Source organism: Microcebus murinus, chromosome 4, assembly GCF_040939455.1.
Source record: "Microcebus murinus isolate Inina chromosome 4, M.murinus_Inina_mat1.0, whole genome shotgun sequence".
NCBI lineage: Eukaryota > Metazoa > Chordata > Mammalia > Primates > Cheirogaleidae > Microcebus > Microcebus murinus.
In genome coordinates this window covers 87,633,790-87,646,593 of record NC_134107.1, presented here as the reverse complement: position 1 = coordinate 87,646,593, position 12,804 = coordinate 87,633,790, and the positions used below count along the sequence as shown (strand labels likewise).

General features: G+C 38.7%; 1 protein-coding gene across 1 annotated transcript in view; it reads left to right on the top strand.

Moving 5' to 3' along the window:
• SLC35F2 (solute carrier family 35 member F2) overlaps nt 1-12,804 on the top strand; it is a 53,612-nt gene that overhangs the window by 31,117 nt on the left and 9,691 nt on the right. Inside the window, exons 2-6 of the mRNA XM_076002479.1 lie at nt 1,238-1,413; nt 6,417-6,544; nt 10,302-10,461; nt 11,335-11,491; nt 12,051-12,103. Of these exons, the coding sequence (XP_075858594.1) occupies nt 1,238-1,413; nt 6,417-6,544; nt 10,302-10,461; nt 11,335-11,491; nt 12,051-12,103 (674 nt within the window). The remainder of the gene's footprint in view (nt 1-1,237; nt 1,414-6,416; nt 6,545-10,301; nt 10,462-11,334; nt 11,492-12,050; nt 12,104-12,804) is intronic.

Genomic DNA, 12,804 nt, shown 5'->3' with positions numbered 1-12,804 from the left:
GATCCTTCTGCCTCAGCCTCCCGAGTAGCTGGGACTACAGGCATGTGCCACTATGCCCGGCTAATTTTTTATATATATATATATCAGTTGGCCAATTAATTTCTTTCTGTTTATAGTAGAGATGGGGTCTCGCTCTTGCTCAGGCTGGTTTTGAACTCCTGACCTTGAGCAATCCGCCCGCCTCGGCCTCCCAAGAGCTAGGATTACAGGCGTGAGCCACTGCGCCCGGCCTTCTTCCTTCTTGAAATGTTTTTCTACTCTTAGCTTCTGTGTCATGGCACTCTCATAATTTATCTTTCTCTGACTAGTCTACCTCATTGGGAAAGTGGGGAAATATCATATGGGTATATATGGGAATTTCTTTAGCTGTTTACAATTCATTTCTGAAATGAATATTTATTGAATGACAACAAAGTGCCCGGTATCTCTTGCTATATAACAAATTACCAATTTAGTGGCTTAAAACAACGCACATTTATTATCTCGCAGTTTTATGGATCAGGAATCTGGGTGTGGCTTAGCTCTGCCTTCTGCACAAAGCTGCAGTCGTGCAGTTGGCCGGGCGGGGAGTCTCGTCTGAAGACTCAGCTGGGATGGGATCCACCTCCAAGTTCTGTTATTCTGAAGTGCGGCAACGTTGAAAATCACTGCTTCCGGAGGGGCAGTGGAAGAAATAAGTAAGATATCTCAGCGAAAGATAGGATGAGAAAATGTTGCACATTCCTGAATGTGGAGAATTTAAACCTAGAGTTAAAGCTGAGTTCCTTAAAAACGTCACACATACAGACAGGCACACGTATACATTTCAAATAGTATATGACATAGTGAAGTAATAAAAATGATCTCTAAGTGCATGGCCAATGAAATGGGGAATATGTCTTTGTGGGAATGGAGGGAGGAATCAGAAATGTAAAAGAGAATAAAAATGTAGCCTCTCAAAATCCAACAGTTCTGCCTCTTGTTACAACAGGGTGAAGTTCATCGTCTGGGGCAAATGTATCTTGTTATTGCTCTTTAAACCTATCTTGCTCTTCTTAAATAAACTTTGTTTCACTCTTTAAAAAAATCTAACAGTTTAGTTTTTGTACACATGAAGTAAGCAATAAAATGGAATAAAGAACTGCCTGGAATAATTAGCATTTCACTTTGTGCTTAGCACTAAAGTGTGTGTGTGTGTGTGTGTGTGTGTGAAAGGTATAACTTGCAAATTATTCTGATTTCCTCCTTTATTTTCTAGGAATATTTTGAAAACGATTGCTCTGGGTCAGATGTTGTCCTTGTGTATCTGTGGAACAGCCATCGCCAGCCAGTATTTGGCAGAAAGATACAAAGTGAACACTCCCATGCTTCAGAGCTTTATCAACTATTGCTTACTATTCCTGGTGTATACAATGATGCTGGCATTTCAATCAGGTATGTCAAATGTGGGAATTACCTTTTCAACAAAATTATTTTCATAAAAATTTTTGGCTTCTAGACATTGGAAAAATAAGACATAGGGCAAAACCCCAAACAGAAAACTATAGCTGTATTTCTAAAAGTTATTAGAAAACTATGACAACTTGTAAATTCTATGAAAGTAGTAACTAGAGATTTATGCATAATTCTCTGAATTGTCGATTAAAATAAGTAGCACCAAAGTGTAACAGAGTAGAAATTGTAAAAAAAAAACCAACCCTATAATGTTAGCCAGAGTCTAGGCAGACAAAGGGCCACTCCTGCACTGTGGAACGTATTTTCTCGATTCCTTCCAGCATGCAATAAAGTCCTTTTTCCAAACAAACAAACAAACTGTAATGTCATTACCAGTAAGATTTTTTCTCAATATTAAAAATTATTATTATTATTATTATTTTTTGAGACAGTCTCACTCTGTTGCCCGGGCTAGAGTACCATGGGGTCAGCCTAACTCACAGCAACCTCCAACCCCTGGGCTCAAGCGATCCTCCTGCCTCAGCTTCCCGAGTAGCTGGGACTACAGGCATGCGCCACCATGCCTGGCTAATTTTTTCTATATATATTAGTTGGCCGATTAATTTCTTTCTATTTATAGTAGAGACGGGGTCTCGCTCTTGCTCAGGCTGGTTTTGAACTCCTGACCTGGAGCAATCCGCCCGCCTCGGCCTCCCAGAGTGCTAGGATTGCAGGTGTGAGCCACCACGCCTGGCCAAAAATTATTAAAACAATATTTAAAACACTTAAAAAGTCAAGAATCTCACTCTCTAAAAAATATATTTCCAACTAAGTGGAAAATGCTAGATGGAACATCAATTGCATGTAGATCGAGTCTCTCTTTTGAGAGACACAAAGATAAGGAATTGGCAAGGAATTAACGTTTTATCACTGGCTGCCTAAGCTACTTTAGAGCCATCACAGGATTGTTATTTCTAGCTATCTACCCGAACATGGGAAAAAACTAGGTTCTAACATGTTTGTGCTAGGCATCATTTTTATTGCTTAAATCGTTAAGTTATGCTTCTACTCATTGAAGCCTCACAACTTAGGTGAGTATTATGCCCACGTTACAGATGAGGAAACTGAGGCATATAGCACTTAGTTAACTTATTCTAAGTCTTATTGATAGTAGCTGGTGGAGCCAGGATTGCATCTTACGCAGCCTGCCCCAGAGCCCATGCTACCACCACCACTCGGTATTAGAGGCTGCTAGTCATGGTAACAAACGACCTTCGCACAAGAGAAGAGCATGGTAATGTCACATAAATTAAATGACATTGAATTTAGGAATGTGGGGAAAATGGGTAACCCAGACTGATTGGGAAGGTGCAGTTCTTCCATTGTCATCATATTTAAGGCATATAATAAAATCACCAGTGTGGTATTTGTTAATCCTCTTTCCAAAAATGAACCTCCATGCATATCAATGGTATTACTATGTGTCTATTTTAAAGAAAACAGAAACTAATTGTGGGAGAGAGGAAAACATTTTAAGAGGGAAGCACCAAATTTGGCAAGAGCTTAAGGAGTTGGAAGTAGAATTGGTATGTGGTTAATAACCCTGGACTTTGCTCTTCTCTGGAAGCATTGGCCTTTAGGAAGTCAGTGAGATTCATAAATACATCAGTGCAGTCCCCCTAAGGGATGTCTGTTACGTGTTTCCCATGCAGTCCTGTGTTGACAAACACTAATTCTGTGGTCTCAGTTGCCCAGGCTGGTATGCAGTGGTACCATCATAGCCAACTGCAGCCTCCAACTCCTGAGCTCAAGCAATTCTCCTGCCTCAGCTTCCCCATTAGCTGGGACTACAAGTGTATGCCACCATGTCCACACTAAATGTCCAGTTAAATATTTTGAAAAACTTTTTTGTAGAGATGGGGGTCTCACTCTATTGTCCAGGCTGGCCTCAAACTCCTGGGCTCAAGCTATCTTCCCACCTTGGCATGCCAAAGTGCTGGAATTACAGGTGTGAGCCACCACACCCAGCTCTAATTGTTTTTTTTTTTTTTAATGTTTTAACTTTGAGTTTTCTTTTTCTTTTCTTTTCTTTTCTTTTCTTTTTTTTTTTTTTACATTTCAGAGTATTACAGGGGTACAAATGCTTTGGTTACATAAATTGCCTTTGTACCCCCTGAGTCAGAGCTACAAACATGCCCATCCCCCAGATAGAGTGCACCACACCCATTAGGTGCGAGTTTAACTATTCTTTCCTCCCCACTTCCAGCTGCCTAACACCTGATGAATGTTGCTTCTGTATGTGGGCATAGGTTTTGATTGATTAGTGCCAATTTAATGGTGAGTACATGTGGTGTTTGTTTTTCCATTCTTGTGATACTTCACTTAGGAGAATGGGCTCCAGCTCCATCCAGGATAATATAAGAGGTGCTATGTCACCATTGTTTCTTATAGCTGAATAGTACTCCATGGTATACATAAACCACATTTTGTTAATCTACTCATGGATTGAAGGGCACTTGGGTTGTTTCCACATCTTTGCAATTGTGAATTATACTGCTATAAACATTCGAGTGCAGATGTCTTTTTTATAAAATGTCTTTTTTTTTCTTTGGGTAGATACCCAGAAGTGGGATTGTGGATCATATGGTAGTTCTACTTCTAGCTCTTTGAGGTATCTCCATACTACTTTCCATAGAGGTTGTACTAGTTTTCAGTCCCACCAACAGTGTATGAGTGTTCCTATCTCTTCATATCCACGCCAACATTTGTTGTTTGGGCAAATTTTGATAAAAGCCATTCTCACTGAGGTTATTCATAAGCGAATATCTCATTGTGGTTTTGATTTACATTTCCCTGATGATTAGAGATGTTGAACATTTTTTCATATGTTTCTTGGCCATTAGTCTATCTTCTTTTGAAAAGTTTCTGTAGCAAAAAGTTTCTGTACCTAGAAATATATTTGACTAAGGAGGTGAAAGAGGGAGAACTATGAATCACTGAGGAAGGAAATAGCAGAGGACATAAACAGATAGAAAACCACACCATGCTCATGGGTCAGCAGAATCAACATTGTTAAAATAGCTGCACTATCCAAAGTGATATATAAATTCAATCCAATCCTTTTTAAAATATCAACATCATTTTTTGCAGATTTAGAAAAATAATTCTACTCTTTGTATGGAACCAGAGAGGACCCCATATAGCAAAAGCAATCTTAAGCAAAAACAAAACAAAAACAAATTGGGAGGTATTAATTTACCAGACTTCAAATTATACTACAAGGCTATATTAACCAAAACAGCATTGTATTGGCACAGTAACAGAGACATAGACCAGTGGAACAGAACTGAGAACCCAAATATAAAACCATCCTCATATAGCCATCTGATTTTTGACAAAGCAGACAGAAACATACACTGGGGAAAAGAATCCCCTTTCAATAAATGGTGCTGGGAAAATTGGATAGCCACATGTAGAAGACTGAAACAGGATCCACACCTCTCACCTCAGAAAAATCAACTCATGGTGGATAACAGACTTAAACCTAATGCATGAAACCATAAGAACTCTAGAAGAAAATGTTGAAAAAACTCTTAGACATTAGCCTCGGCAAAGAATTTATGAAGAAGACCCCAAAAGCAATCATAGCAACAACAAAAATAAATAAATGCGACCTGATCAAATTAAAAAGCTTCTGCACAGCCAAAGAAACTATCACTACAGCGCATAGACAACCGAGAGAATGGGAGAAAATATTTGCATGCTACACATCTGATAAAGGGTTGATAACTAGAATCTATATAGAACTCAGGAAAATCAGCAAGAAAAAATCAAACAATCCCTTATTGGGTTTTAATGATAATTATTTAGTTGTGATTCTCACTACTTATATTTCTTTGTAGGTTATCTTACCATAAAACCTTCTTATATGTGTGCCAACTCTATTATCTCCTATGGTGCTAGATTCTCCAAAAGTAGTGAATCCAATTTTATTTATTTATTTATTTTTAGGGGCAGAGTCTCACTGTGTTGCCCAGGGTGGAGTGCAGTGGCATGATCATAGCTGACTGTAACCTTCACCCCCTGGGCTCAAGTGTTCCTTTCTCCTCAGTTTCCTGAGTAGCTAGGACTGACTACAAGTGTATACCACCACGTCTGGCTAATTCATTTTTTTTTTTTAAGAGATGGAGTCTTGCTATGTTGCCCAGGCTGGTCTCAAACTCCTGGCCTCAAGCGATCCTCCTGCCTTGGCCTCCCAAAGTGCTGGGGTTATAGGCGTTAGTTATAGTGCCTGGCCAGTTAATTTGAATAAACAGAATTTGGGGGAATAAAAGATGTTTCTGGAATAGTGCCACTAAGCCCTTTCCCAAGCTTATCACTGATTCAATTTTCACTTGAAAGTGCATGTATGCCAAAAAGAATGATCACATGCAGAGTTTTCTTTGAAGAAGTCCATGAATGGAGGTTAAATAACCAATTAATTTGAAGGAAAACATTTCATTTCCTAGGATAGTCTGTAGCTTGTTAGAAATGGTGACATCCAGGCTTATATCTGTATATTATATTTCTGTTGCAATTGGAAAGGGACTTTTTTTTTTTTTTTTTTCTTTTAGAGATAGGGTTTCACCATATTGCTCAGGCTGGTCTTGAACTCCTAGGCTAAAGTGATCCTCTTACCTCAGCCTCTCAAGTAGCTGGGGTTACAGGGTATGCCATTGCACCTGGCTAGGGAAGGGACTGGAACCACTTTTCTCCTACTTTCTTTCTGGTGCTTTCATTGAATACTTAATCTATGATGACACCTTAACTTGGGTCTCATACTAGAAAAACTGTAACTGACTCTGCTGAGCCGTTGCAGGTGTTTGGGTTATGAGTAATGGAAATTAGGAGGGGCCACATTTGATATGCACAGTAAACACTTGATTTGGCTCTTTGATCTCCAAATTAACATGGATGGTATCATTTTCAAGTAACATGTACTAACCTAGATTTCTTTCAATCAGGCAGTGATAACCTTTTAATAATCTTGAAAAGGAAATGGTGGAAGTACATTCTGCTGGGACTAGCAGATGTGGAAGCCAATTACCTGGTTGTCAGAGCCTACCAGTACACAACTCTAACCAGCGTCCAGGTAAGAGGGAGCCCTCTCACCTCTTTGGATTTTATAGCTTCAAGAGAAGACCATGAACTCATACTTGTGTTAACCTAATTTATTGAAAACCTGTTCACTTAGAGAGAACCTAAACACAGGTGGGTGATGTTTCCCGGTGGAGCATATGCTCTAATGAGTAATGTTTTCTGGAATTAGTAAAATGTCTACAAGTTAATCAGTTCCCAAACTGCTAATGCTATCACAGATGAGAACAGTTCCTACCCAAATAAGCGTAAATATTTAGTTGGCAGTTGATGCTGTGATGTTGAGAAGAGTTCTGTCTTCTGTGTTGCTCAGATATGGCATGTGAAAGTAGGTGTACCTTGTACTATAGACAAATTGGATGTTTGCAAGCAAAGTAGATATTCACGACAAAGGAACCATTCAAGGGAACCTATTAAATATTTTGGGGAGAGGTGGTAGCCAAAGGTAAAACTCCCATCCCTGTTTCTTTGTTAAGTTTATTCTTTTTTTTTTTTTTTTTTTTTTTAGAGACGAGGTCTCGCTCTTGCTCAGGCTGGTTTCGAACTCCTGACCTTGAGCAATCCGCCCGTCTCGGCCTCCCAGAGAGCTAGGATTACAGGCGTGAGCCACCGCGCCCGGCCATGTTAAGTTTATTCTTGCTGGGTTGAAAGAAGAATGTTCCTACATTGCAGTGCTTCAACTTTGTGAAGTTGAGGAAGACTGATTTCAGTTATCTTAATATTAGCAAACTATGAGATATATCATAACACTGAAACCACCATAACTAACAATAAAATGCTTTATAAAAGGAAGTGAAAGTGAGATAGACTCCAATGCCAGCTTTAGATGTTGTAGTTTAATGGATTTATAACTATCTGATGCATCACTTTTCTCACTATGCAAAACACAGACATCTCCAAATTTTAGAAACTGGAAAAATTAGAATGAAATTAGTCTTATTTTACTTGGAAAAGGTAAGGATTGATGACCACTCAGTATCTTTCGAATGTGTACGTACATTAAATGTTATTACCAGAATGCATTTTATTAAATATTTTCCTTCCTGTAACATTGTGCCAAGCATTGGCCTTAGCGGACCTCTTGGTTTTTGGCTGGTATGGGTTAAAAAGCCGAGATAGGAAGTGATTTGTGACAACAGATGTCACAGGAGGCACACAGAGAACCCAGAAATTCATAAAAATGAAAACCAGGAGTTACCTAGAGGACGAAGTTTATCACAAATGGGAGTAAGTGTATGCTCAGCGTTGAGTAATGAGGTATGCATCAGTATGTAGAAGATGACATTTTCTAGTCACATCTACTCCCATAATCTCACACACATTTTAATTACTTAATTGCAGAAACTTTGTTCCCTGATAACACGAAAAAGTTTTGAATTAGTACGAGGTCTAAACACAAATAAAACCCAAACACTTATAGATTTTTGTGACTAAAGTTCATGCCTTGTACCATCGAAAATGATTTCTTTCATCCTAGCCTCTTAGAAAAACCCAAGCATTTGGTTGTCAAAAGTCAAGTACTTATCATCTTAGCAGGGAACATTTTTATAATTAAGGCATCTAACCATGAAAACTCCACCAGCAGCAGAGTTCTCTTTCACTGGGATTATTCAAGCCAGTTCTCTATTTAAGTAAATCCCTGGTCTGGGTAATCTGAAAGGGTGGAAATTTGGATTAGGTGGTGGTCTTTGAACCTCTTTCTTGAGGATTTCTTTGAAGATTCGGTAATTACAAATCGTTATGAGGTAGTTCCTGTGAAGTTCATGATGTCACCAGGTTTCTACTCATGTCCCCCTTTACTGCCACACCATCCGGTTCCCACCCACAGACTGCTCCTTGTCTCCTCCGCTGCTCTGCCGCTCTGCTTTTTCTAGACTGCAGTCCTTTTTGAATATCCTCGCCCCTAAGGCCTAATTCAATTTCACTTTCTTTTCTCTACTCCATTGTACCTCTGATATGGTCCAACCCATTTTTATGCTCATGTCCCCAGGGTCTGTCTTAGTCCCCTGCTTACTGTGACTGTACCATAATTTTAAAATATTAAATTAAATGAGACTCTTGGAACTGAAAGCATTATAGAGGAGAAGACTTATCCATCACCAAGACCACATTTTGAAAAGGAGGTTCATGTAGACAAACGAGACGATAGGCATCATCAGTGGAGAAATCATGGAATGTTAGAATCGGAGGGGGCCTGCACGATCATTTAGTCTAATCTCTTTGTTTCATACTTTGACTCCGACAATGGCCAGAGATCACACAGCTAGCTGGTCAGTGGCAGCGCTGGGGCCTGAGGCCTCTGGAGCTTTGACGTAGGCAACTCCCTTATTATAGGGCCACTCATTGCCCACTGAAAATTGTGAAAGATAGAGCAAATTTAAGATAGAGCACATCAATTTAGGATTGATTTTAAGACACAAGGATAAGGGAGTCTTCTGTGATAGTTTTTAGGGTGGTTATTTTCTTTCCTACTTTTTTTAGTTTAAGGAATGTAGCTCAGACTTTGTTAAGCCATTAGGGCTGGATTCTGCTGGTGTCTTCCGGGACAGGCTATCATCATTTGCATCGTTTAATGGTTGGTTATTCAGGCAGGCTCAATAAAGCACTTAAGAGATTAGAGTTCTGCAGCTGGAATAAATAACAAGGCAAGATGCCCATTCCTCCTCATGGTGTGTCGGACTCTGGTGACGTTACTGCAGTAAAAGGCCCTCTGTAAACAACTGCGGACAGGATCGGACGGGAGATTTAGGGCCTGACTTGCCCAAGATTAAACAGATACAGAGAGAATCGGTGACAAGGTTTAAAAACAAACAACAGGGTGAGAATAAAACAGCAGTTTCAGGAGTATTATTACTATAAGGAATATATTTTTTCCTTGAATACACTGGAATGCATCAAGGATTGTCCTTGAATACACATAAAATTTGTGAATTTAAGAATTGAGGGAGTGCAATCTCTGGTTTTCTTTTATTTTAGGAGTGATTTCAGATTTATTGTAGTTTTGGCACGCATTTCAGATGGGCAGTATTAGAGGTATAGCAGGTGTTTTCTGGACCTAGGTCAACAGGTGTTGGAGGAGCATGTGATGAAGATGAGCAAGAGCATTTGCTGTGAGCAAGCGTCTGTATCACATGGTGTGGTTGGACACTCCGGCAGGGGGATGGTGCCTGGGCGCTCTCTCACGGTAACCTGTACGGCTTAGCTCTTAGCCCAGTTGCAATTAGATGCTCTGGTTGTGTGATGATTTATTCCACGTGTTTTCTTGCTTTGTGTGCTCCTGAGGGCACGGCGCGTATCTGCCCTGTTCACTTCTATTCCTAGCTCCTTGCACTGTGTGTTGCACATTCGACGTGTCTAATAAATATTTGTTCCCTGAGTAAATGGATGCATGCAGGAAGGAGAGTTTGCCTACTGGGCTTAAGAATAAACCCTGGTGGGAGTGGAGAGGTAAATTGCACAGGCCCTCATGCAGAATTCTTGGGTTCAGCAACTGGCTCTCCCATTTTTAACTGTGTGATTTGGGGTAACCCATTTCACCTCATTTATAGCTTCATTTTCCCATGTATAAAATGGGATCGTAATTTCAATCTCACAGAATTGTGAGGATTAAATGAGTTAATCCAGATAAAGCACTTAGTCCAGGGCTGGCTTATAATAAATGCTCAATAAATACTGACTCTTATTAATACTGAATTGCCCATCTTTTAGCTAATGAGAGATGTTTTAAGCTGTTTATTTCTCCTTCCATGCAGCTCTTGGATTGCTTTGGGATTCCTATGTTGATGGCTCTCTCGTGGTTTATTCTTTATGCAAGATACAGAGTGATCCACTTCATTGCTGTGTCTATCTGTCTGCTGGGCGTGGGAACCATGGTTGGTGCAGATGTCTTAGCAGAGAGGCAAGACAATTCAGGTGAGAATGTTACTTATTTGTGGTTTAGTCACAGAAGAGTTTTGCTCATGTTTTCACTTTTATTTTGCAAAGATACAGTTAACAGCAGAAAACATGTCCTGGTTAACTACCTTTTAAATTTTATTTTCAGGTTTACTTGTTTATGGTATTTTGTAACCACTTCAGCAAAATATTCTCTATATTCCTACCAGCCCATGGTCCTTGTTCTGTTTTTGTCACACTAAATAGTTTAGTTTGTCTCATGAGAGAGGAGTTTCTTTATATATTTGCAATAGTCTTTTTTGGCTCATATATTTGGATTGGATACTGGAAAACCTACTGTAGATTCTTGACTTTTTGATTTTTTTTTTTTTTTTTCAAAAGGAGATTTGATGTTCATGGGATGACCTCTTTGTAAGCCTCTCTATAAAGGAGAACAACTTGCTATACTTTGTGTTAAATTCAGACAATTGATAGTATAAAATCTAATTAAGGTCTATGAATTCACTCAATCTACAAGTGACTTCAGAATCTCCTTGGATTATGAGAGGAAATTACCTTGAAATCAGTTCCTTCCTTATAGTTTTCAAACTGACGTGACCCTTTAATAAATTTCATTAATTTGTCATGTCCTAGAAATCATTTTCCAAGGGCTTAAGTTATGGTGTATACCACTATCTTCCAGTCTGTTAGTCTTCCAAATTATGAAAAATCACAGCAACATTATACTAGAAAGTTATGAGAATAAGAGAATTCATACTTCTAGAAACCAGGTTTGCTCCTTCTGTAAAAGTCTTTGTTTAAATGGACACAAGTCAGATAAACTCCTGGGGGCAAGCTAATGAGGTTCGCCTATTTACAGTGTATTCCTTTTTGTGGCTTGTCTTTCTGTAGGGAGCAATGTGCTGCTTGGTGACATCTTTGTCCTTCTTGGGTCTTCCCTCTATGCCATTTCTAATGTTTGTGAAGAATACGTCGTGAAGAAGCTGAGCAGACAGGAGTTTCTAGGAATGGTGGGCTTATTTGGGACAATTATCAGTGGCATACAGCTGTAAGATTCTAAATTTTTTTCCTAAAAACATAATAAGCAAATATATCATTGATGATGACTTTCTAACTACTAATATTCATTGTTTATTTGGTCCTAACTCATATTCGAAATCAGTAATAGACATTGCTAAATGTCTATTAGACGATTGTTAAAATGTCAAGAATTATGCTTTATTTTCTTAAACATGTGTGAGGCTTAGGATTCCTGTTTACAGTGTGGTAGAGGCATTACCAGGAATGATTTTTTCCCTCTAGTTATCTTCAGAAAATATGAATACATTAATTTCCTAAGTTTATTCAGAAAGAAAGCATAATGTCATGTTTTCCCTCTATAGTTGGCTACAATTAAAGAGCACTTTTAAAGGAGCCAAACATATCTTTATGAACTCCTTTGGTTTTATTCTTTGTCATTTTTATTAAAGATAGTTATTTTTATATTCTAAGAAAAATTCAGAAATCGACATAATTCTTCACCTTCGCTGAGAATAATAACTAAAATGTCTGTAAAACAGGAAAAATGTGTATGTGGATCTCTCTTTGACCTCTTATTTTAATCTTAGATTGATTGTGGAATATAAGGATATTGCCAGCATTCACTGGGACTGGAAAATTGGTATGTAAATAAATAAACAATAATTCTTTTTAGCCAGTTCTTTCGTTTAACAAAAACGAACATCCAGAAATAAATGCTTCCTTTTAAAAATATTTAGACATCTTTGTAAAATCCAGAGTAATTTGATGCATACCAGCTATAGTGGTTTACGTTGAGCTTTCTCTGGGGATTGGTAGGTGAACCTCCGTGAAAGTTCATTCTTAATCTTTACTTGCAGGGATAACCTTTCTTTACTAGGAATTCTGAACCAGACTGGAGGCTGACCTTTGGTCATAGCAGCTTTAAATTAGACCTGTATCTTGGGTCCTCAGACTTGTGAAGGTTTTTGTCTGCTTGATGTAATTTGTGAAGCATTAACCCGAATCACTGATGGTGTGGGGTCACCCCCTACTTCCCATTGCCCCTATCATCTGATATTCTTAGGCCTCTGCACAAATAAATGAAGCAGAAGAAAACAGTGATGAGACAGGAAAGATTTGAGTCTTGTTTGATGATGATGGGTGGAAAGAAGTTAAATGTATATAAATGTCATTGAAGATTGTGTCCCATGCTTGAATAATTTAATTCAACTAAATAACAGATTGCCAGAGAGAGAGAGAGAGAGAGAGAGAGAAAGAGAGAGAAAGGTGTTGGATATGCGGTGAGATTAAAGAAGTGGTTGCAAAGCAGAGATACTGCTGATGTAGTCAGCATCCACATGA